The following is a 21,484-nucleotide window of genomic DNA, read 5'->3' as shown; positions in this document are numbered from 1 at the left end:
CGAATCAAGCAACTGTGTTCTGATGCAGGTGTTAAATTAATATATTTACCGCCTTATTCTCCGGATTTTAACCCTATCGAGGGATTCTTTGCCGAACTTAAGGCGCATATCAAGAAAGATTCGTCAGTATATGAAGAGAATCTCGACCAGGGGTTCCACGCTTTTCTTCGGCGGTGTGTTCAGGATGTTGGTGCGGAGAAGGAAAGCGCTGAAGGCCATTTCCGGCATGCAGGTATAACTGTAGAAGAGTATGAGTGATCGCCTTGTACAGAATGTGCGCGAAAAGCAGTGATTGTCGGGCCACGTATACAATAATTAAATGAACCCAACTTTTAGTAGATAGGTTACAGGAGGTGTTTGAGCTGTTCAGAATGGCCAAGTTTAACGATGCCTGCAAGAGATTTTTCAACTTAACTAACCTCGCCAAGGATGCTTCCAACATGCTCGAATGGCCCCGGTCTCAATCTCATACCAGGAGAGAAGTGACCTCAGCCGTACAAAATCATTAGCAATACATGTACCCTGTTTCTCCTTTATCAGTTGGATCCCATAAACGCCATTTGAAAAACAGGACTGAAGTCTGCCACTGCATTCTTGCCTCCATCCATGTCAATCACATCGGCATACTTCTGGATTTTTATCACAGTCTTCTTTGCCCCAGCGAATCTCATTTCGAATTCCAATGTATCAACAGATGGGGTCCCGATTCCCTTAGTGAAAATGTAATTGATAGACCACACTTTGACCACTTCAGACTGCGCAGCATCCCCTTCCCGGCTGTGGAAAACTCCATCTTTTTTTCCAAATCCGGAGTATCACTGACAATGCTGCATTCATTATGTAGAATCATACTTGTCTGTGCAAATGATGTCTCTGGTGTGATGTCTCTCTCCTCATCGAGGAAGGGCTTCCTTGCATTCGTGAAGGCGATTGTTCTCTATGCCTGATCTTAGCACGCGTCAGGTCAGAAAGGAAAATCTTGCTTCCATACCTTTGAGACAGCGAAGCACTGGAGAAATTGTAAAATGCACATGCCAGGTGGAGGTTACTGGAGGTTGGCAGAGAAACAGAAAGTCCACTTCAGCATATGCAAACAAAAAGCCAAGATAAATTTGCGATTGGGAGATTAAGTACGGCTAATAGATAGGGCAGCGACGACTGCATCTTTTGTACTCAGGGGTGATGCATTATCCAGGCGTGCTGAACTTGAAATTTCATCTGAGTGTCTCGAGTTCAGGTAGTATTCCGGCGGTGTGGTCTGATCTATACTGTTTCTGGATAGCTGTGTGATAGCCCCTCTCAACCTACTTTTCACAGGTACGCGCGGTCGTTCCTTTCTAGCAATTGACATGCCCCCAGCTACTGCAGAAAAGCTACTTAAAGACTTGTCGACTTAACTGGAAATGCTCATTCACTTACCTATGGTCGACTTGACCTCTGCTATCCTAAAGGAGGGCTTGATAGAAGGGGAAACTCGGCGACCCATCGAGCTCGACAAGTGGTGGGAGATCGGATAGAGCTTCTAGGTTGTCACTCTGTCCTCTAAGTTACCTGAGAGGGTTCTGAAGACCGAAACTCCGTTTCGGACCGGGTGGGCGGCACTGATTTCCCAATTGGTGGGAAGATCGGATGAGTGAACGATAATAGGACATTGGTGGAGAATAAAAGCGGGCCTACCGATAACTGTCTCGATCTTCTGGGTGAAATTCCATAATTTTAGCTCTGTATATCGGCCAGCGAGGCATTGAAGGACACATATCATCATACTGGATTCCGAATTTCATATAGCTTTCGCATGCATCATGATCCCCTCTGCCATACGTAAAGAGCCCCGACACTACGTTTGGTCGCGACCACAAAGATCTTTCCACCTCTGGGACCATTTCCTCTGGTGGTGCGCCGGTCTGGAGTCTCGTACATCCCATAACCCCCCTAGCCGAGTATTGAATGGTGTCGCCGAACGACATGCCCTGGGTGGATGTCATATCTGCGGAGATATATAGGCTAACAAAAATGTAGGCTAATTCCAAATTAGCAGCAGGATCGGTCTTGTTCCCGCATTAAGGGGAGTAAATGGATTTTGTTCTATACCATCTTTCGATAATGGGAAACGTGGTCTTATATACCTCAACTGAGCAGCCCGTCTACAGCGTGGTTTTTACTAGTAATCATTTTTGAAATGGAACTGTAACAAGATACGACATTCCTGGGATACTATCGATGTTGAGCGATGCAGGCCTAGCAAATCGCTCATCTCGGGATTTATAATGTAGCCTGTCAGTTATGGCTATTGCAGGATCCACTTATGAAACCATGCCTATCTATATCAATGCGCGCGTCTCTAACCTTTTTTTTGTCAGCGAAGTACAGGTTGCAGTGGCACATTCTAACAAATCAAGGCTCTATGGCTTTAGTAGCAAATAGAATAATATGGCAATAGCTAAACTAATGAATAATCTTTGTCTTATACACCAAGATATCGAATGTTCTAAGGGGAAAAACGTGGTTGTTCACCGTCGAGAATTTCAGCCCGGTCAGGCACCGTCCCTTGTTCCCGAGAGTGTCGGTACAGAATCCTGACGTGAGGTTAGATATTCATGCTCAAGTAATAGCATCTGGGTGGCCGAGACATACATAATGTTCGAGAATGAACGCTCCTCTTGCGGAGAATATGCTGCGGTCCGATAATGTAGAGAATGTTCCCAACGTACGTTTCAGTATAGATCTGACCTCCTTTTCTTGATTTTCTCCCTGGAGCTTTTCAAGGCCTTTCGTGAGAGTATATGCTGACTGTTCAGCATAGTAGCTTCCAAGACCTCGAATATACCATGCATAGGATTTGAACTGCATGTTCTCGGCCAAAAGATTAAAACTCCGCAACGAAGCCTTTGCAAAACTCATACACTTCAACTGAGATATTTTTGTCTCGGGTGTGATTTCCCCATCTAGGTAGCGTTGGAGATCAGGCAAAAAGAGAAGATGAAGCAGATAGTTGATATAGCAGTTCAGTATACCGTGGCTGCCTTGGTGAGGTGCGAGTTGCGAATCATCTCTACTGAGCTTGGTGTAATGTTTGGTGCAGTTTTTCTCTCTGCGAAGTAGCTCAGTCTCAAGTCCAGCGATGGTCCACCCGGGCATCAGACCAGCCTCTGCACTTGTACAGATTGTGTCTGAAATTTTTAAGAGCTGTAGATTCAGGTTTGTGAAAGTCATCTGCGTGGTAGACGATCCCTTGACACTTAGCAATAGGCGTGATTTTTTAGTGAGCTCGTAGTTATCGACTGGGATCTCTATACCTCGTATGAGATTTCGGTTACGGTAGTAGTCGTGCACTTCTGCATTGAGGAGGGAAAGCGTTTCCAGGCCAATTAAAAGGCATCGATATTCCTCGCAGATCATAGGCTCAACGGCACATTGCCTGGTGTCGATATGACATTTGGTAGATTTTGCCGTACGATAAGCCAGTTGGAGGTCACTGTATACGTTCTCTCCACGGTGTGTGCGACCATAGATTATGAGTATGATAGCTTTCAGTGACCTCAGTGAGGGTTCAAACGATGGTTCATTGGTCGTCAGACAGTTCCAGGCGGCTGCCTCGTACAACATTGACAGATTATCAGAGAGACAACCTCTTTCAGGATCTTCTTCCGCACGGCAAGCTAATGCCAGAATTGCAAAAAGCAAGGATAGCCAAGATTGCGACGCGACATTATGGTTGCAGCAGAACATCTCATACTCAGCTTTGAAGCTAGAGGCGTCGATGACACAAAATAGCTAGCACGTGGTTAGTGGACATATCTCAACGATTTTAATTGGCTAACTTTACCATGGAGATAGATGTAAAGTATCCTTCTATCAAGCAATCGATCTTTTGACGGCGTGGGAGGACGTCGAGTAGTTCCTCATATGAGGTGCATCCTACCAGTGAAGCTGCACACTCGTCTAGATCACTGGCATCCAGACCCGCAGTTTTGGTCAAATCAGACAGAGAAGTCACGCTGCTGATTATGGAAAGCGGTTTTTTACATTTCAGTGAATTGTCGGGGTGTACTGGTCTCGTATCAAGTGAGGTAAAGGTGTAGGGTGACGTCTTATTGTCGGACCGTTCGTAGAGGGGGCTCTCAGGTTCTTGACTTGGCTCATTGTCTGGATCGGCATTCCAGTATGACTCGGCAGCGTCATCGGACTCATGGTGAGTTGTATGCGTCGCTGTATTTTTGGGGTTCCTTTTTGGACTGTTTGTAAACTCGCACGTACTCTCAACCCCACGGGTAGTGCATGTTCCACAAGGAGGCCCTGTGCCAGTACAACGAACTTTCCGTAAGCTGCACGGGAGGCAGGCGGATATGCGCCTTTTCTTCGGGTGCTCCTTCCTGTGATAATCGATGCCGAAGGCACAAGTTTTTTTTTCATCCCCAACGCAGTTTTCACAAGGTGGTCCGCCACTGCAAACTGCTTTCTTCATCCGACATGGGCGGCATGCACAGTGCTCAAGCCTTTTTCCTTGTGCAACAAATTTCCTACTGGTTGTGTTGTAGACAAATTCACAAGATTCATTCCCACTTCGAACACAATTATCGCAGGGGGGCCACCAATGCAACGCCTTCGACTCTTGCGGCAACACCGGCAAGCCGCACGAACGTGATTTCGCATGGCAGACTGAGTTTTCTGACTTATAGGCATCGAGGAAGGCAAAGGCGATGGACTTAACAGAGAATTATAATTTTGAGTCTTGCACTTTCTGTGCAGCAGAGAGCAAATAAGTAGATTCATTTTTGAATATATAAACACAATTTGGTATGAATCGAGATCAGCATTCCAGCATTACCTTGGTGGAGAAGCTACCGGTTTTTTGGATCCATTCATATTGTTTCTATGATATCAATTGATAAATTCCTGTCATTGACCCAAGAAGAGTGAGTCATGTCGAGTACGTACACCTTTTGCTAGATCCACCCAAACCCCCCTGGTTCGAATGATACTTGGTTTTGAATAGTAAAATTGAGCGTATCCTCAATTTACACAATCATTACCTATGGTTGGTTGTACCACAATCATCAGGTACTATTAATACAGTGTCACAACTGACCCAATGTAATAATTGCGAATAGCTAGGGATCACTGTCTGATCTTTCGTGGTCAAACAATGTGCAAATAGAGTCGAGTCAGGTTAATGACAGCCTAAGGAGGATACATTTTAAGCTTGCATGGACTAAATTTCAGTATATACAACTTCGATGAAATCTTGATGGAGGATGCGAACGTTTACTCAATTATGAGGAACTGCCTTTATACTATAATCAGCAATGCAGGCCCGTGTTTAGTTGAGTTGGTTTGAATCGGGCATCAGCATCAGGTTGATGTCTCGTTGTTGTAGTACAATAATTACTAAGTTCGGTTCATTTGACGGGTTGGCACCAGAAAAGTAGCTGAACATCCATGTGATGAGGCAAAACACCGCTTGGTCTTAAGCGCGCAACACAAATCATCCATGCAGAGATGATAAGTAGCTTTGAAGTACCGTGTAAGAAGGGACTATTCATTACCTAGCATACTTTGGCACTATGCAAAAATTTGGGGATTCCTTTCGGATCCTCTCTAGTTAGTAATTATGGCAACCAGTTGTAACCGACCTCAACATGTGGCTGTCTGTATTGCTGAAGTCACCTTCTACCAGGCTAATAGGGGGTCATCTACGATATATCAGAATAACCATTATGCCTTGGGCCCAGTCTGCGACAGTTTCTTCTTTATTTACGTTGCGTCTCAGTCGTATCGGCCATCAGATCATTAGTTATTTGTCTTAGAATTGGCGATGTGCCCTATAGAGAAAAAAAATGTCGTAAGAGTTTCTTGGTCTCTGTATTCCCCAACAATTGCTAACACAACTTGACCTCAAGCAGACCTTTTCAGATGAGTTGCCTGAAGGTAACTTGCACTATCAATCCATCGACAAAGCGTATGTCATATCAATTGAAGAAAGCTTCAGCCTCATAAAAGCGTCGAGGATCACATCCTTCTTACTTTCAAGCATAACAGGTCCTCTTTGATGCTGAGAATTCCTTTCATCGTAGAGAGTTGAACTACGAATTTGAGCTTCCGTAGCCCAGCAGTAATCAATATGTTCATCTTCCCTTAACCGTACAGGTCCTTCCTTCGTACCAACTGGCTGCTGCTGTGTGTCGCACCATGTTCGTTGCGGCTTCAGATGCTCATGAACTTCCAGGAGAAATGTGTATCTGGCCATCGAAACTCCCTTATGTATCCAGAGATCCCTGTAGACCTGACGAGAGACACGCGAGCCGTGCAAGTTGACTTCTTCTTCCGTTTCACGTTTCGCGGTGCTCAGAATAGTTTCGTCGAATATGTCTTGAGATCCCCCAGGTGGCTCCCAGGAGAAGGGCCATGAATTCTTTTTGTCGTTACCACTCTCGTCTTTGCCGAGTAGAGCCCGTTGACAGAGAAGAACGTACAAGGTAAGTGACTCGCGGGGGTCACAAAGGAAAACAAGAGTACTGGCCGAAAACCGCTCAATGTCGGGTTGTTTTGCTTGAAGAAAGACGAAAGGAATATCAATCTCTTCCACTGGGATGATGGAAAAGCCCATGATGTTGAGAGAGTGATCGGAATGGAGAGTTGTTACTTTATGCTCGCTGTAGATTCTGACGGCGGAAAGTTGGATATTTAAGCTTCTCAGTCCAACTGATCATTGCATTCAGTGAGCTACTGGTAGAATCCGCAAGTAGCTTTCGTCGAACCGATTTTGTAATGCCTTCATGCTTGTAGAATACACGCATACCTAAGTCAGTGTTTAAACGCAATTGTCAATAGCATTCAATGTTCCTTCAAGGATCCAAGTCTGCTATAGTGTGGTCGTCTGTATGAAAGAGGAGTACTGTTTCATTGCCGGAGCCAGACGCTAGCACTCGGCCGTCGGCCCAGAATGATACCCTTTTGCTATGCATAATTGTCATCTCAAATTCACCTCATCTTCATCTCCGAAGCCTCTACGTCACTTAGCTTGACTCGACTCTAGAAACACAGAGGAGAAAACAGAATCGTTCATCTAGTTGCCAGTTACAGCCAGTGGTGTTCCGACTGGTGGTACTTTCAGTAAGGGGAAGCATCCAAGGCCAGATACCTGGCAATCCCCGAAACCAGTTGGACTTTGCTTTTCGTTCTCTTTTTTGTGTCTCTCTCTCTTAGAATAAACTATACCATATCCGTCTGTATTGGAGCGTAAGCGTGAGTACTCTATGTCATGGCTTCCCGTCAATGGTAGGAAATATGAAGGCGAACTCACGCCATTTGAGAAACGGGAGAAAGTCTGACATATTGTTGGCATATTAATGATCCCAATAATGAACGTAATGCCCCCACATTCCAAAGATTTCGGAAATTTCAACCCAGGCTCCTTGCATAAAGTCGTGATACGTACCGAAACAAACTAATTTGTTGAGTCTAGGCCTACTTGATATAATGGAAGGCTCTTCTCATGAGAAGACCTAGTCCATTTTTGGTATAGGTGCATATGAAAGAGGCCGCCACATCAGCTCCCGGGTTGGATTGGTGCCTAGCGTCACATGCCTCATAGTACGTTTTAAGTCATGTGTACCAGGGATTATTTGTCGACATTAGAGGGTCGCAACTTTATTAGTGCGCCCGAGGAATGTTCACCATACCCGAATTCCTGGTTTCAACCAAGATTGGAAAGGCTCTCAACGACCTTACTAAACCTTAAATCCCTTTTTAATCGGCAGCAACTAGAAACCCTCACAAGTACTCAATCTCTTGTGCCCACACTAATCTGTGCTGTAACGGCTACGTTCCGATATCTAATGATATCGGTGGAAGTGAAACAGAGTCTTACTAGCGCTATTTGCTTCATTCAATACCCACTGCTTCCTGATTCCCAAGGCATAAAATGCTGGAAAAGCACAGCTATCAAATTTATGTAGATGTACACATCTCAAGTACCGCGCAATGACCTTGTTGGATTATTGTACCACTGCATGGTTCATTCCTTGGATCCGACATTAGACAGATAGTTCATCCACAGATAAGTGAACCACGGACTATAAGCAACTAACTATGACTTTTAAACCCGCTGCATGAATAACGCTGCTTCGGCAGCTTGTCTACACCAAGGGAATCTTCCGTCAAGAAAATCACAATTTCATTGCTTCCATTATTGTTAGGAATGCTCGGATAATTCAAGTCAGTCAACTCGTCGATGACACCGATGTAACTGTCGCCAGCACGACCAAAGATTGATGAGAGTCTCGGAGGAAACTAAGGATAAACATAAAGAATTTCAATATGGGAGGCAGGGGAAGTCAGCTCATTTGCGGCCAGCCGACAGCGTGTCCGCGTCCTTTAGTAAATATGCCTAGCCAAACAAATGTACTGACGCTAAAATTTCGTCTTCCAGGGTAGAGTATATATTCAATCCATATCACTCGCTGATATGTTGCAGCCACGCAAGGTTTTGTTGATGTAATTGAAAACGACATTGAGGGGATAATACAGATTCGTAATAAAGCTGGGATTGAATCACGACGCGTCTGCATGATTGTAAACATCACAGATATGCCAAAGATTTCGGGTCCTGACTATTTGAATGCACATGTGAATGGGAAAGGAAGAGACGATCAACCATACGGGAAGCTAGTACGTGGCACAGTCCTAGGAGCTAAATCGAAATATGCAAATTGTACAAACCACGTAAATTTATAGAACACAGGTTAGTTAGACTCAGACTCAAACCGAATTTTCAAATCACATCACTGCGCCGAGATCATGCCATTTACAGGAATGTGAGAAAGGGACGGAGTTTCGAACTCCTACCTAATACTCTTCTTACTCGCCAAAACCCACTGAGTGAAGAAGCTGAGTGGCTCAAATAGGGCCCAAAATGGTCTTGGCATCATGCAGGATTTGAGCGCCCGGTGCGGCGGTCAGACAGAATAATCGTTTCATGGCCGACTCCCGAGCAGCATGCACCAATCAGCTTGAGCTATACATCTGTCGCCGTTTGGAAACAACAAGATGGGCACTGTAATACTGTCGAAGACCCTCGTTCTCAGGAGAAGCCATGCAATTTGCCTACGTGAAAAATGAAGGCCGTTACACGTCAAAGTGAAGAATCTTTCTACAGTAACAAGTCTGCTTGGTGCTGTTATGTATGAGGACATGATTAGGATGGAACGCGACAAGCTCTCAACTTTAGATCGCGCTACCAGACCACCACTCTCGTATCTGAATACTATAGTTACGTACCTTTGTTTACGTTTATCATTGTGATGAGTTTTGTAAGTCACTCGGCGCGTGATAAAACGCGCTGATTGGCCTTTGATGGTGGCTTGGATGCATAACCCCTGTCTTGCCTGTGCGTGACTATTTTAGCTTGGAAAAAGGCAACTAAAGTGGAGGTCTGGCCAAGATGATCAAAAACCTATTCTTTACCAACGCCGTGCGTTTCAGTCAGTTTCTCCAGTCAAAGATGGGTGTGTCGGAAAGCAAGCTGCTCGCCGACCACGTCCTGCAAAATTGCTTACAAGCTGAAACCCATGGACAAACAGATCTTGATGCCAGTATCCTATGGTCTACAGAGGTAAGGTAGTTGAAATCCAAATTTAAGGAGTGCTAATCAATGCAGACGGTTGAAGATGCTACCAAATCAATATTAAAAAAAATACCGGCTCATCTCCGTGGTCACGACAACAGAGTGGATCGCGCTGCACTTAGAACGACTCCAATATGCCTTCCAGAAGAGCTGCGGCCGTTTCTTTTGGCTTGGAAAGACCACCCAGAAGGTTTTGACAGTCCTCTGATTCCCTTCCAAGGAGGTGGCAATCAAAATGGAGACGTTGCCAGTAACCCAGTTGCAAGCAAGTACCTCTTTTTGTGCACAATGGAACGAGATTCTATCGTGGATAGAGTCCGTCGAAGACTCTGCTATATCTTTTTCTACATGGTCAAGGACCATGTACAAGGACATGGCCCTCTCACAAATGACACGATACTTTCCCTTTCTCTCCTAATACAGAGTACCAGGCGTGTTCAGCCCGATGAAGCTATGATCCATCGAAAACTGCGCATGTGGATTGACGCAGGCGAGAGGCTTTGGCTATTATCGAAAGACCTTGGAGGTTTCGGTATTGTTTTTCTCTTGCCGGAAGATATTGGAGAAAATGTGTTTGTCAACCCAGATTGGTCGCAAATTTATGGCTACTCATTTTCTGACAGCTCACTAGCTGGCAACAGAACTTACCAAAGTCCAAGACTGCGAGACGAGATCGCCTACTGTGCTCTTTAAGGCGAAGGGGGATTTCTGAGGAAGCTACTGCTTTGGATGCTCATTCGATCGCGATGGCAATTTTGAAAGCTCAGTTCAGGCCGCTGCATCCTTCGTTGAGACCAGAAAGTAGGCTTGTGACGCCCCGATATCACCAAGGCGAGATTGCCTTGAGCCATAGTAATCAATTCATACCTGAGTTGGCGCTAACTTTTCCAGTCCAAGAATTCTCTCCCCACGAGATTCCGGCCCCACAGAGTGCAAGTCAGCTAGGGCAACATGAGTTTGTTGAGCAACAAGCCCTACCTGTGTCTTCAAAAAAATCAGTCAGGCGAACATCAAATAACGCAACCAAACGGAGAAATGACGATCAGCGAAATGGGGTGGCTTGTAAGTCAATATATGAGCCGTTGAAGCTCTATGGGCGGTAAATTGACTATTCTTGGGTAGGCATGAACGAACAAAACATGCGAAATTCCCGAAAATCCCGGAGGTTGGATCCCCATATTGAAGAAAGTCGGTCTTCCCCACCAGCCTTCAACATCCAACATCAGAGGGTGGCTGATTCTCATGATGGATCGAGAGAAACAACCGAGATAATCCACGATGGTATATAGCTCATCCGTGCCTAGGTCTCAAAGAAATTGTGTACTGATTGACACAGAGGCAGAGGCTGCCCAACACCCTTCCATTCTACCTGATGAAACCAATGGTCGGATCTCAAGTTTTACTGTGTACAAATTACTGTACTAACAGCTTGTCTAGTATATTCCGAACCGATAGTAGATTCAGGTTCTATGAGCTATTTAACTACATTTGCGAACAAAGAGCCGCACCCAGTATCAAAAGCGACTTTCCAAAGCCAAGTGAACGCGCCAAACCGACAGCAGGAGTCAGGCTTCTACAGCATTCGGCAAGATGTCTATGGCGCAGTATTCTCTGGTGATATGGCATTTGATCCACGAGAGGATAATCACCCGGTACCAATGATGGCCAGCCTAAGCCAACCACATCATTTGAGTCAGCAACCCGAGCCAGGCCATCAAAACTCCCAGCAAAATGTCTCAGGCGCATCATTTCCGGATGACTTTGGATTCGATCCAAGAGAGGATATTTACCCAGTGCCGGCAATAGCCCGTCTTGACCAGCTGAATGACTTGAACCAGCAACCCGAGCCAAGCTATTACAGCTACCAGCAAAATGTCTTGCACGCAATGTTTCCTGACGAGTTAGAATTTGACCCACGAGAGCACAATTACCCGGTACCGACAATGGCCCACCTCGGCCAACTGGAGGAGCCAAGTCAGCGACCCGAGCCAGCACTTGAGCCAGACTACTACGGCTCCCAGCAAGATGTTCTAGGCGCGATCTTCTCGGATGAAATGAGGTTTGATCCACGAGAGGATATACACCCGGTGCCGCAGACAAGCCGCCCATCGGATCTGAGTCTCCAATTGGACCCAGCTTCAACAAGACTAGAATATCGGGCACCGCGCTCAACAAGTCCATCTTGCTTCCATGGTCATCGACAAGATTCACACATGACTTCGTGTCAAATGCATGTGCATCCAGCATGAGATCCATTAATCCTGCCAGCCAGTATTTTGGCTCTATTTGTTTGTGCGCTACCTTGTTCTCTCGTATAGATGTTCTCTACATCTCGATAGCAATACTACGGGAAATTCTACGTGTCTAATGTATGATGGATCGCTAGGAAGTGCAAATGCAAACCGCTATGACATATTCAAGCACGCGCAATAAAGATGACAGCAGCACCCGGATTGAGTACAGGGGAATCCTTAATGTAACTGAAAGATTTCTCCTTCAGTCCTTCTTCTAAAGACCCTCTTGTTATAACTGCATTATCAGACAAAGGCACGAGGTACATTTGCTTCAACTCATTTTTTATCGGCCTGGGTTCTGAGAAGATCGCCAGTTTCCAACCCCAACCCTGGGAAAGTGACAAGTTAACAAAAGCCAGACCTGAATACCGACATCAACGTACCTCTCCAATGTTCATCTCTACCACTAACTTTTCCGCCTTTTCTTTCAGTAATGAACCTGCGTATATTGTATTTCCCTGTCTGTCTTTTGAGAAATAAATTTCTTGAGGCTTTTTTTTATCGAATTCGCGGGCATCTGGTAATATGGATTCGATGTCCTTCCGTAGACGTTCGGCGTCCTGTGTAAGCTGGTTGTTCATCTCGATTGACAGGATTGTTTTATCGACAATATCACTAAATATGCCGGATATAGGTCAGCTACTAGACTTCGATCCATACAGTTCTACGCACCGTCTAAAGCACTTTTGGCTTGGCCGATGGCTTGAGATAGTGTCTTGTGAGAGGGGAACTGGGCTCATAATCGCAGAAAGATGAATGAGGGGTTGCAACTTGATGGTGTGGTTTCTGCCCGACGGAAAGTCACATGATGCCCCACGGGTCAAGAGTGAAAGTGACATCCTTTTGGTAGATGAAACCCTACAGAAACACCACGCATAGAGCTTGCAGTTTTCTGATATCTATAACAATCAACTCATGTTGAATCGCAATCGGCTCTCTACCATACTTGGCCAGAATGCTTGAGTTCTCACAGCGAACTGCGACTTGGTTTTGGTTACGTGGGATATTTGGACCAGGCAAGAAATACCTGCATGCATCAGTGCTGAGCCACGAACGGACGCAATTTCGAAACCAGCTGGCATTGACAACAAGTGATGGTAGGGGCATTGTTGAGCCGGTCGTTCAATTTAGGTAAAAAAGCATGTGAATAACTGCCTTGGCTTCTCTGAACCTTGAAGCCTTTTCTATCAGGCAGCACATTATTGATGGCTTTCTTATCACAAAGCCCTGGAAGCGCATCAATCGTCTAGACGTCGAACGTGGTCTGGGAAGACGAATACAAATATCGGCCGGCCGTATTCGATATCTGTATTCAAAACAGTCCTATTCCAAGTCGCCAGCAATGTAGAATGTGAGGCTTCGCATGGACCAATGAGCCGGGCGTGTAAGCAGGCTGGGGCAGCAGAAACCGTGGACGTGATCGGCATGATAGAATTACGGGCCCAAGCACTACAGTATCCGAAACTGACGGCGGACCGCAAGCAGATCATCGAGTTTTCCCACACTTGTGTAGTCCAATTTAGCTAACTTGATTGTGTTTCTGAGCAAATTACAGAGGCTTTATATACAAATGAGCTTCAAATTGATCTCCTAGCAGCATTCTTCTTCGTATAGGCACCCCAGAAATTAATTCTGATCGTGCGGCTTTGTTCCTGATCTGTAGCCTCATATCACAACAGCACTTTGAACAGAGATATTTCTTGTCTGGAAGCCAACTCCATCTTTGGGCATGCCGACCTCAATGGTCTGCCTGAACTCAATTCAAAAGTTGGCTCGCTAATATAAACGCGGAGCCACAAAGACGGTTCATGGCTCACATGAGCTATTCAACGTTGAATGTCGAGTTCACCGGATATGACCAATCTAGTCAACCATCAAGATCGTCAAAATTACCGCATGGGTATTCGTAAAAGACTGGCAGGTCGTAAATGCAAACCAAAATATTGCCATATTTCCGATAGATCAAGATTCATCTTTCTCTTATGAAATCACCAATGAGGATGTAACTATATTTGTTCACCACGGCCCACGATTTCAAGGAGAATTTATCAGAGGAAATCTCCGGGTGCCGTATAAATCGCAGGCGCACAGCCCAGGGACACAAAACGCTATTTTTTCATCCTGCTGCATTGCTCCAAATGCGTACCCAACCAAGAGTAATCATACTGATGAGGATCCCATGGATCAGAATAGTTGCACGAGCACGAGCGACGAAGCGAATCTGCAATTGAATCTTAATTGCGATAGAGCGGAGAAGTTACTCGCACAACGACTGAGCCTTCACAGCAAACAATTCGGAAGAATATAATTTTGGACTTTGTGGCGGGAAGCTGTTGCCTTGCTCATTTTATTGAGTGTAGATTCGCTTGGGGAGTTGTTTATCGGATCTGCGGACGTGCTCCGACGGGGCCGCGACAAGGCAGGAGCGACGCTAGCTCTGTTTGTCAAAGAGGAAAAGGAAAATGGACCATTCTGCCTCATCAGGAGATTGAAATGTGCCTCCTCAGCAAGAAGGGGAGACGCGGCGGAACTGGCGACCTTTGATCGCTCACCCGCATTGACAGAAATTCGTAGATTCATGACCCTGATGAAGTTGCGATTGATGTCTTGGATTCCATTCAAGGTATAATGCTATTAGTTCCTGATCAAAGACAGACGCACTAACTCTATTGGATGTCATTCAACATACAACTACGTTAAAGCTTAACTAGTCATCTGATGGCATAGCCGAACTGGGATCAAACCGAAGTCGAGTCTTTCCGCTAGCAAACGCTCGCAGAAATCAGGCGCTTGTTTGACTTGGTTGAAGAAAAGGATGCACGACCAATTCGCCTGCCGTTTTTCTTGCATCTGGATGCCAGACAAGCATTCCCTTGGCGAAATCCAAAAACCCTTCCCTCTCCTTTTCCTCAAGAAAGGAAGCTGTGTCGCCTAATTTGCGGTCGGGGATCTGGTCTTCAAAAAGGAAGCGGCCTAAGATGTTTCGTGAGTCTGAGAATAATGCGTTCGAGAGAAAAAAGCCAGTAATACCATTGTTGTCAAAGAATGGCCCGCAGAAGTACTCCTCCGCCGTCTCGCATACTCTACCGTCTTCTCGTCTGACGGGTTTTGGCCACGAGTACTCTCGCATGTATTGATACCTTTGTATGACCTCTGGAGGGGGTGGACCGAGTAAGGCTATCATTTCAGCGACGTGTAATTTAGCATCGTAGCGACCTTTTTGATCATGAATATGCCGAAATAACTCTTTGCCTTCCACCATATCCCACAACTGGACTGAAATTAGTGGATGCGACCTCCGGAGAAGAACGGGACGCACCAGAACACCAAGATTCCAAATATCCGCAGGCATTTGCCATCCATTACCCAGTATCACCTCTGGCGCCCGGTAGTGGTCTGGCTGAATGGGCCAAACACCCCAGTCGTCGTCTGCCTCGAGTCTAGTTGCCAAGCCAAGGTCGACAAGCTGTGGTATACTTCTCAGGCTTTTGAGTGGCCCGAAGTCATTACGGGACTGATACACTGGTCGTCCCGCTGAATCAATTTTAAAAGCCATCGGGTTTTCAAGGTGAGAATCCAAGAAATCAGCAAGCACACTTGGATCTTCGAATGACACCATGATATTCTCGAGCTTTAGATCTAGGCAGCCATCTGGGCTCAGTATTGCTGCCAAAAAAAAAAGCTAAATAGAACTTACCCGTATGAACTGTCCTGCATTCTTTGTGCAGATAATCAAGCCCCGTAAGAAGAGCACGAATGTATGTTTTAATGAGGGGCAGTGGCATCTTTCCGTCGTCAAAGCGCCGCTGATACATCGACAATGGCTCCCTCATAGGCGGATACACAAGACACGAATAAAAACCTTGTGGACCTTTAACTTCGAAATAGTCTAGTAGTGTTCGGATAAGTGAGCGACCGCGGTGTGATGGGTCTACCATGGAGATATGCTGTTCAACTTCGCGCTCATGACCAGTGGAACTCGCATTGTTATTGGCAATTTTTAGTGCCACCACGTTCTCAGGCTCTGCTGTATGCGTATTCCTGTATATTTGTTAGAGACAGAGAGAGCTTCAAACTGAAGAGAAATTATTAAAGGCTACCCTTGCAAATCACGCGCGAGCCATACTGTTGAAGATACGCCCCAACCAACCTTGACCAAGGTTTGGTAACGACTGGCGAGTATCTCTCCAGGCTTCGCGGGGTAAAAGTACTTGGAATTGTATACTGGCGAGATCTCTTCATCGACGAGTATGCCGGGGGGTAAAGGTGGCCCGGGACAAGGCATAGGAAACGGTTTCTTGCGAAGCAGGGCAGATAAACGAGGAATAAACGGCCTTGTAGTTTTCATTACAGAGTTGCTCCCGTAAACCGACGGACGAGTGTGTTATCAATGGTTGTCGAAGACGGAGACCAAAGAAGCCCGAGCATGGCTGTTGGACATGATCACGTGATACAACATTTGGGTAGTGGCTATTGCTGATACGGACTAGTGAGAAGCAAGCTGTCAGCCAATGATATCACCTGATGCTTTTGATCAAGGCAACCATACCTTGTCAATGGTCACGGTCATGCTTCATTTGGTCGACAAAACATGTTGGCCACGCCCAAGAAAGTCTCTTCTGCTTCTGTATAGTCCTAAGGCGCGTAAGTGGCCAAATTTCTTTTTATGTATATTATTAATACTACTATTACTATATTTGTTTGCATGCTACTGGTGGATACCACTGATCAATGCGGCACTGCCCCGACTTTGGCTCCCTTGTCGAAACTCGTCTAGCACGAAGAAGTAAGCACCCGCTTGCAATACTGACTGTTTCAGCCTCTAGCTGAGCCTCGGATATAGCCATGGAGAGCGCGAATTATCAACCAATTGATATCTGTCTAGATGGAGGTATATAAGAGAGGTGCCTACCACAGCTCCTCAAATTACTTTTATGCCCCAGAAGAATTATCATCGAATTACCCTATTCCCACATTGTTACATCTACATCCGTGAAAGTAAACAGTCATGGCCTCGCGAGCATTCTCAAGTACCACCAGGCAATTGAAGCAGCTCAACTGGACCCTCCACGGAACAACCATCGACGTCAGCTGGTTGATCCAGCAAATCGAGCGCTCCATTGATGAAGTCCCCGGCTTGAGGGCTCGCGTTGTCAGCGCGCAGGTAATGTAGGACACTTGCATATCCCCCTTGAATTGAAGTACGAGTTCAGCTAACGTAAATAGCGGAAACCCTCACCCCACGCCCAACCGCGACGACCCTTACCATGGATCCGTGGTTCTTTTGGATCAGGACGGTAAACGGGTCACATCCGCGCATGCCTATCTGAACGGCTATGTTAAGTTTTCTAAGGAGGCGACATTCAAGCCTGTGAAGCTTCCCCCAATGCCTGGGGCACCTGTCATTCCGCCAGAGGGAGTCGCGACTAAGAAGCCTGACTCGGCATCTGTATCTCATCTGCCGACCACCGGGAAGGGCAATAAGTGATAGATGAGCACTGGGTAGTCGGGTCTGTGACCACAGGCAGATATATGTTTTTAATTCATTGCCAATAGTGCATGCTGCTTCCTGCATAGACTGTCATGTTCCGATATTTTTCCGCACGCTCTTCTCATGAGAAGTGCTAAACCTTTTTGGTTTTGGTAAATATTGAGATAGCCGCATTAGCCCTGGCTTGGATTGGGCCTAGTGCCACAAGCTACCACAGATGACGTTAGGTCACGCGCACCGTAATAAATGATGAAGGAGGCGATAAATTACAGCATCTTAAATAGAATAAAGTAGTGGAAGTTGAGATATAGGACTGCAGACTATCTCATTTAATTTGGCGTTTTGGGGTGTTTCATTCGACCATGTGTTTCACTCGACCATGAATTACGTCAGTTGCAGGCCGACGCGAATTTCGAGGATTTTTGCTCATTTATCGTCATAAGTTGTTCCCTTGCCTGTACCAAACATGATTTCGAATATTAATGTAAAGCGCGGATGAGGGGCTCTAGTTCAAGGATTACAGACCAAAAATTAAATTGCGTTGAAAAGAACATTTTCTCACTTTTGAAACTTGTCTTCATAGTGAAGGACTGCCTCGTCTGCAAATCATACCCCTCCGCTAACTTCCCACCTACTCAAATCAAGCCAAAATGGCTGATCAGAACGGCCAACTACCTTCGCTTCCCTCCGAGCTGTGGCAATCGATTTTATCGCGCTTGTCTAACAGCGACATCAAGTCTCTGCGCCTCACATGTAGGCTCTTTGGCGATTCGAGTCTCCGCATCGAGCGAGTCTTCCTATCCGCCAACCCATTGAATATTGAAGTCTTCCGCTCAATTGCGGACCATAAGACAATCCGCCACAGGGTGACTGAAATTGTCTGGGATGATGCACGCTTCATCGACGTCCCACAGCGAACCGTTTCGGACTATGGAATGAGCGAGGACGAGACTGAGGAATGCCCTGTTTGGTTTGTGAAGGAATGCAGGGAGAACCTCGAGTATCTAGAAGAACGCAAAGGTGACGATGTGGATCGCCCGGATCACATCGCGCGAGCAGAACAAATTGTTGTGCGGCCTCCTCTGAAAATGTGCTGGGAATATTATCAGCATCTGTTACATCAGCAGAAACACGTACTAGCCGCTGAAAGCGACCAGGATATCTTCCTATACGGATTGAAGCGATTCCCTGCACTCAAAAGAATCACGATCACGCCTGTAGCGCACGGTTGGCTTTTCGCCCCATTGTATCAGACCCCGATGATTCGTGCATTTCCCAAAGGATTCAACTACCCAATCCCGCGTGGGTGGTCGACCGCGGGGAATCACCAGGCTCCGCCGCTCGCTAAGCCGTGGCAAGATCTCGATGAATTAGACAAAGACAAATATCGCGGTTTTCGCATCGTGACACGCGTTCTCGCCACAGAAGAGCATAATGTCTCCGAACTGCTCATGGATGCCAACCAACTCTCCATTGGACTCGACTGTACGATGTTTGATAGATCATGCGATGAAAATGAGAATCTCGCCGCGGTGCTGAAACACGCTGTTTTCTGTCGCCTGGATCTTGCCTTTATTGTACGTGGACAAGACTGGGAAAAAGATTGGAGGTCATTCCGGAATGGAAAGCTTTACCAAGCACTGGGTGAAGCGAAGGACATGGAACACATCAAAATGTACGCCACGTCCGTCTCCGATTCTACTCTTGACCGTGCCGAAGACTCAAGAGTCGGATCACTTCGTCACTCGATTCCGCTACAGTCCATATTTCCTATTGCTAAATGGTCAAAGCTTCGCTATTTCGGACTGTCCCGTTTCGTGGTATCACAACCTGACATCATCTCCTTGCTTTCTGCACTACCAGAGACCCTCCACTCCGTTGAACTGAGTTTTCTTGAATTCATCGACAACGGCGGCAATTGGCGCGATCTCCTCACAGAGATGCGCATTCGGATACACGAGAATTGTCTCTGGCCGGATCGGGATACGGCCTCAAAACCCAAGATCACCATTGGGGTGAAACACATTTGTTTCCGTGCTGGATCTGGCATTTGGCTCGAACAAGAGGTGTGCGACTTCCTTTACGAGGAGGGAGAGCACCCATTTGGTAGCGTCAATTATCCAAAGTGGGGAGTGGGAACTGTACGCGATACATTTGAGCCTAATTATGAGCGGCCGTATGTCCGTCGTGGCGTTTTAAGACGGTTGGGCTATCTTAAGCCGATTCAGTGAAAGGCTTGCTCTTAGTGAAGCTTCATGAAAAGCTCTCTCATTCGTTGGCCTTTCTAGAGCCAATGGATCACCAGAAGCTACGACCTGGATTTCAAGACCTACATTTGTAGAGGGCTATCAAGCAAAAAAGTAAAAATTTGAGAAATTACCACCAATCTTTCTTACCCTAGAACGATGATCATATTACAACCGAAAAGACAGGGCACTTTCTGCAATTAGCCACTACCATGAGAACCTGCGATCAGACCTGAAAACCACTTCATTTTGGTTCACTTGAGCACTAGGTCAAGCTCTTTCTGGCTTGAAGTGGGGTTGTTGACTAAGGCTTTGACAAATTGGCTTTTCACGACTGTGGCCCGCTGTGGAAAGCGCCAGCTGAAGGCCCCAGTTTACTATCCCCTGCTATTGCAGGATAAAAGGAAGGTCCGAGTCATGTCTCATTTCAATTGCTTGAGACTAGTGCAGGTTTTTCGGCTAATTGCTGACCAACAAGCCAGTGTACGGCCTGGATTTGTGTCTTGAATGAGTATGTTGCAGCATGACCGCGACAATTGAATCAACCGGTTGACAATATAATATATCCATCAATGATCAACCATACTCGTTCTTTCTTTGTTATAAATCTAAGCTCTCCCCTGTTATGGTGGACACGGAATTCTTCAACTGCATAGCTCCTTTAGAGCCACTTCTAACAAAGTACCTTAATCATCAAAACCAAGAATACACACAACAGGACACCTTTGACAGCAAATAAGAAATCGAAAAGCGCATCAGCACTCATGCATCTCGCGGTGAAAATTTTAAGATTGCTTACATGCAGAGAAACAGATAGCGAGGTCCCCGCTACACATTGCGATACAGTGCCATATCCACTATCTATATCATCGAGTCGATCTTCCGTGAGCGACAGTGTGATCATCCTCCCTGGACGTTTCTCTATTCAGGAGTATTTGCAAACTCCTCCGAGGGCGTTTATTACGTCACAGGAAAACGAAGGATATAAATCTATTAAGCCTATGTCACCAGAGGCGTACTCTTTCAACCGCACAGCACCTCTAAACCCACTGCTATCTTGAAATCTATTCTAGAAGCTCATACGCAGGCAAATGTATGTCCTCCTCTATCATTCCGGATAGGCATCTTAATGCCTCCTATTGTGTATCTAACCATAGACCTACAGGTATCCGAGGTAGAAATTTGGTAAACATGTCGAAACACCATTTAACCGAGTATTATAAGCATCTTGTCCCAACCCTCAACGAATTAGTGCTAATTGATATAGGGTAACCGCGGCGCTTATGACATGACCGGTGTGAGGGGCTTAGGTGTACATTCTCCATCCCAACGATAGTCTACTTACTCCCGAATATCTGCAATAAAAGCAAGACAATCCTCTGAGTAGGGTGACGAAAATGATGGATCGCAATACATTTTGGTGGAAATCATTCATGTACAATAATGGTTGTTGGTTCATTCAATTGGCCGAAGAATATATCAACCGCCACTCCATGGAAATCCATAGACGAGGGATCATATAAAATTCCCCTCTGTTCCACTCTTCTGATTTGTGTCGATCAGCTTTCCTCGCTCCTACTGTTTTTTCTAGTGACCTTTCAACCAATATGCCCAGTTTGTGATTGATTTCAAACCAGCCACCGGAAGCACTCTTGATCTTAAAAGATTATGCGGGCCATAAGATATCCGGATGTTTCCCTTTGTCAAGGACACCAAATGATCTACGTTTTCGCTGGATCACGAGTGCTCTGGGCTACAGTTCAGAAGAATACCTCCAGCATCTTGAGCGTTGTCACATCTTGATGCTTGAGGAATTGGGCTCACTAGA

General features: G+C 45.9%; 8 protein-coding genes across 8 annotated transcripts; 3 read left to right on the top strand and 5 right to left on the bottom strand.

Annotated features, from left to right (window-relative positions):
* Window positions 1–536: 536 nt before the first annotated feature.
* On the bottom strand, window positions 537–837 carry N7529_012167 (uncharacterized protein; the record flags this gene model as incomplete). Its single annotated transcript, XM_057247693.1, has 2 exons — window positions 537–777; window positions 824–837. 2 exons carry the CDS (start codon window positions 835–837, stop codon window positions 537–539), a joined length of 255 nt encoding a protein of 84 aa, XP_057093042.1.
* Window positions 838–1,522: 685 nt separating this feature from the next.
* N7529_012166 (uncharacterized protein) lies at window positions 1,523–1,985 on the bottom strand (the record flags this gene model as incomplete). Its single annotated transcript, XM_057247692.1, has 2 exons — window positions 1,523–1,766; window positions 1,822–1,985. 2 exons carry the CDS (start codon window positions 1,983–1,985, stop codon window positions 1,523–1,525), a joined length of 408 nt encoding a protein of 135 aa, XP_057093041.1.
* A 3,956-nt stretch (window positions 1,986–5,941) lies between these two features.
* Window positions 5,942–6,607, bottom strand: N7529_012165 (NUDIX hydrolase; the record flags this gene model as incomplete). The annotated part of the gene is made up of 1 exon (XM_057247691.1): window positions 5,942–6,607. The coding sequence occupies one exon, from the start codon at window positions 6,605–6,607 to the stop codon at window positions 5,942–5,944; it is 666 nt and encodes a 221-aa protein (XP_057093040.1).
* A 2,895-nt stretch (window positions 6,608–9,502) lies between these two features.
* N7529_012164 (uncharacterized protein) lies at window positions 9,503–11,842 on the top strand (the record flags this gene model as incomplete). Its single annotated transcript, XM_057247690.1, has 8 exons — window positions 9,503–9,613; window positions 9,659–10,197; window positions 10,257–10,426; window positions 10,517–10,687; window positions 10,748–10,906; window positions 10,962–11,009; window positions 11,063–11,712; window positions 11,777–11,842. 8 exons carry the CDS (start codon window positions 9,503–9,505, stop codon window positions 11,840–11,842), a joined length of 1,914 nt encoding a protein of 637 aa, XP_057093039.1.
* Window positions 11,843–12,041: 199 nt separating this feature from the next.
* Window positions 12,042–12,500, bottom strand: N7529_012163 (uncharacterized protein; the record flags this gene model as incomplete). Its single annotated transcript, XM_057247689.1, has 2 exons — window positions 12,042–12,248; window positions 12,303–12,500. 2 exons carry the CDS (start codon window positions 12,498–12,500, stop codon window positions 12,042–12,044), a joined length of 405 nt encoding a protein of 134 aa, XP_057093038.1.
* Window positions 12,501–14,701: 2,201 nt separating this feature from the next.
* N7529_012162 (putative protein kinase) lies at window positions 14,702–16,204 on the bottom strand (the record flags this gene model as incomplete). The annotated part of the gene is made up of 4 exons (XM_057247688.1): window positions 14,702–15,190; window positions 15,239–15,558; window positions 15,617–15,960; window positions 16,020–16,204. The coding sequence occupies 4 exons, from the start codon at window positions 16,202–16,204 to the stop codon at window positions 14,702–14,704; spliced, it is 1,338 nt and encodes a 445-aa protein (XP_057093037.1).
* A 723-nt stretch (window positions 16,205–16,927) lies between these two features.
* N7529_012161 (uncharacterized protein) lies at window positions 16,928–17,407 on the top strand (the record flags this gene model as incomplete). Its single annotated transcript, XM_057247687.1, has 2 exons — window positions 16,928–17,088; window positions 17,146–17,407. 2 exons carry the CDS (start codon window positions 16,928–16,930, stop codon window positions 17,405–17,407), a joined length of 423 nt encoding a protein of 140 aa, XP_057093036.1.
* A 653-nt stretch (window positions 17,408–18,060) lies between these two features.
* N7529_012160 (F-box protein) lies at window positions 18,061–19,641 on the top strand (the record flags this gene model as incomplete). Its single annotated transcript, XM_057247686.1, has 1 exon — window positions 18,061–19,641. One exon carries the CDS (start codon window positions 18,061–18,063, stop codon window positions 19,639–19,641), a length of 1,581 nt encoding a protein of 526 aa, XP_057093035.1.
* Window positions 19,642–21,484: the final 1,843 nt, after the last annotated feature.

Source organism: Penicillium soppii (assembly GCF_028829465.1).
Source record: "Penicillium soppii strain IBT 18220 chromosome Unknown utg000010l, whole genome shotgun sequence".
Taxonomy (NCBI): domain Eukaryota; kingdom Fungi; phylum Ascomycota; class Eurotiomycetes; order Eurotiales; family Aspergillaceae; genus Penicillium; species Penicillium soppii.
This window is presented reverse-complemented; position numbering and strand designations above follow the sequence as displayed.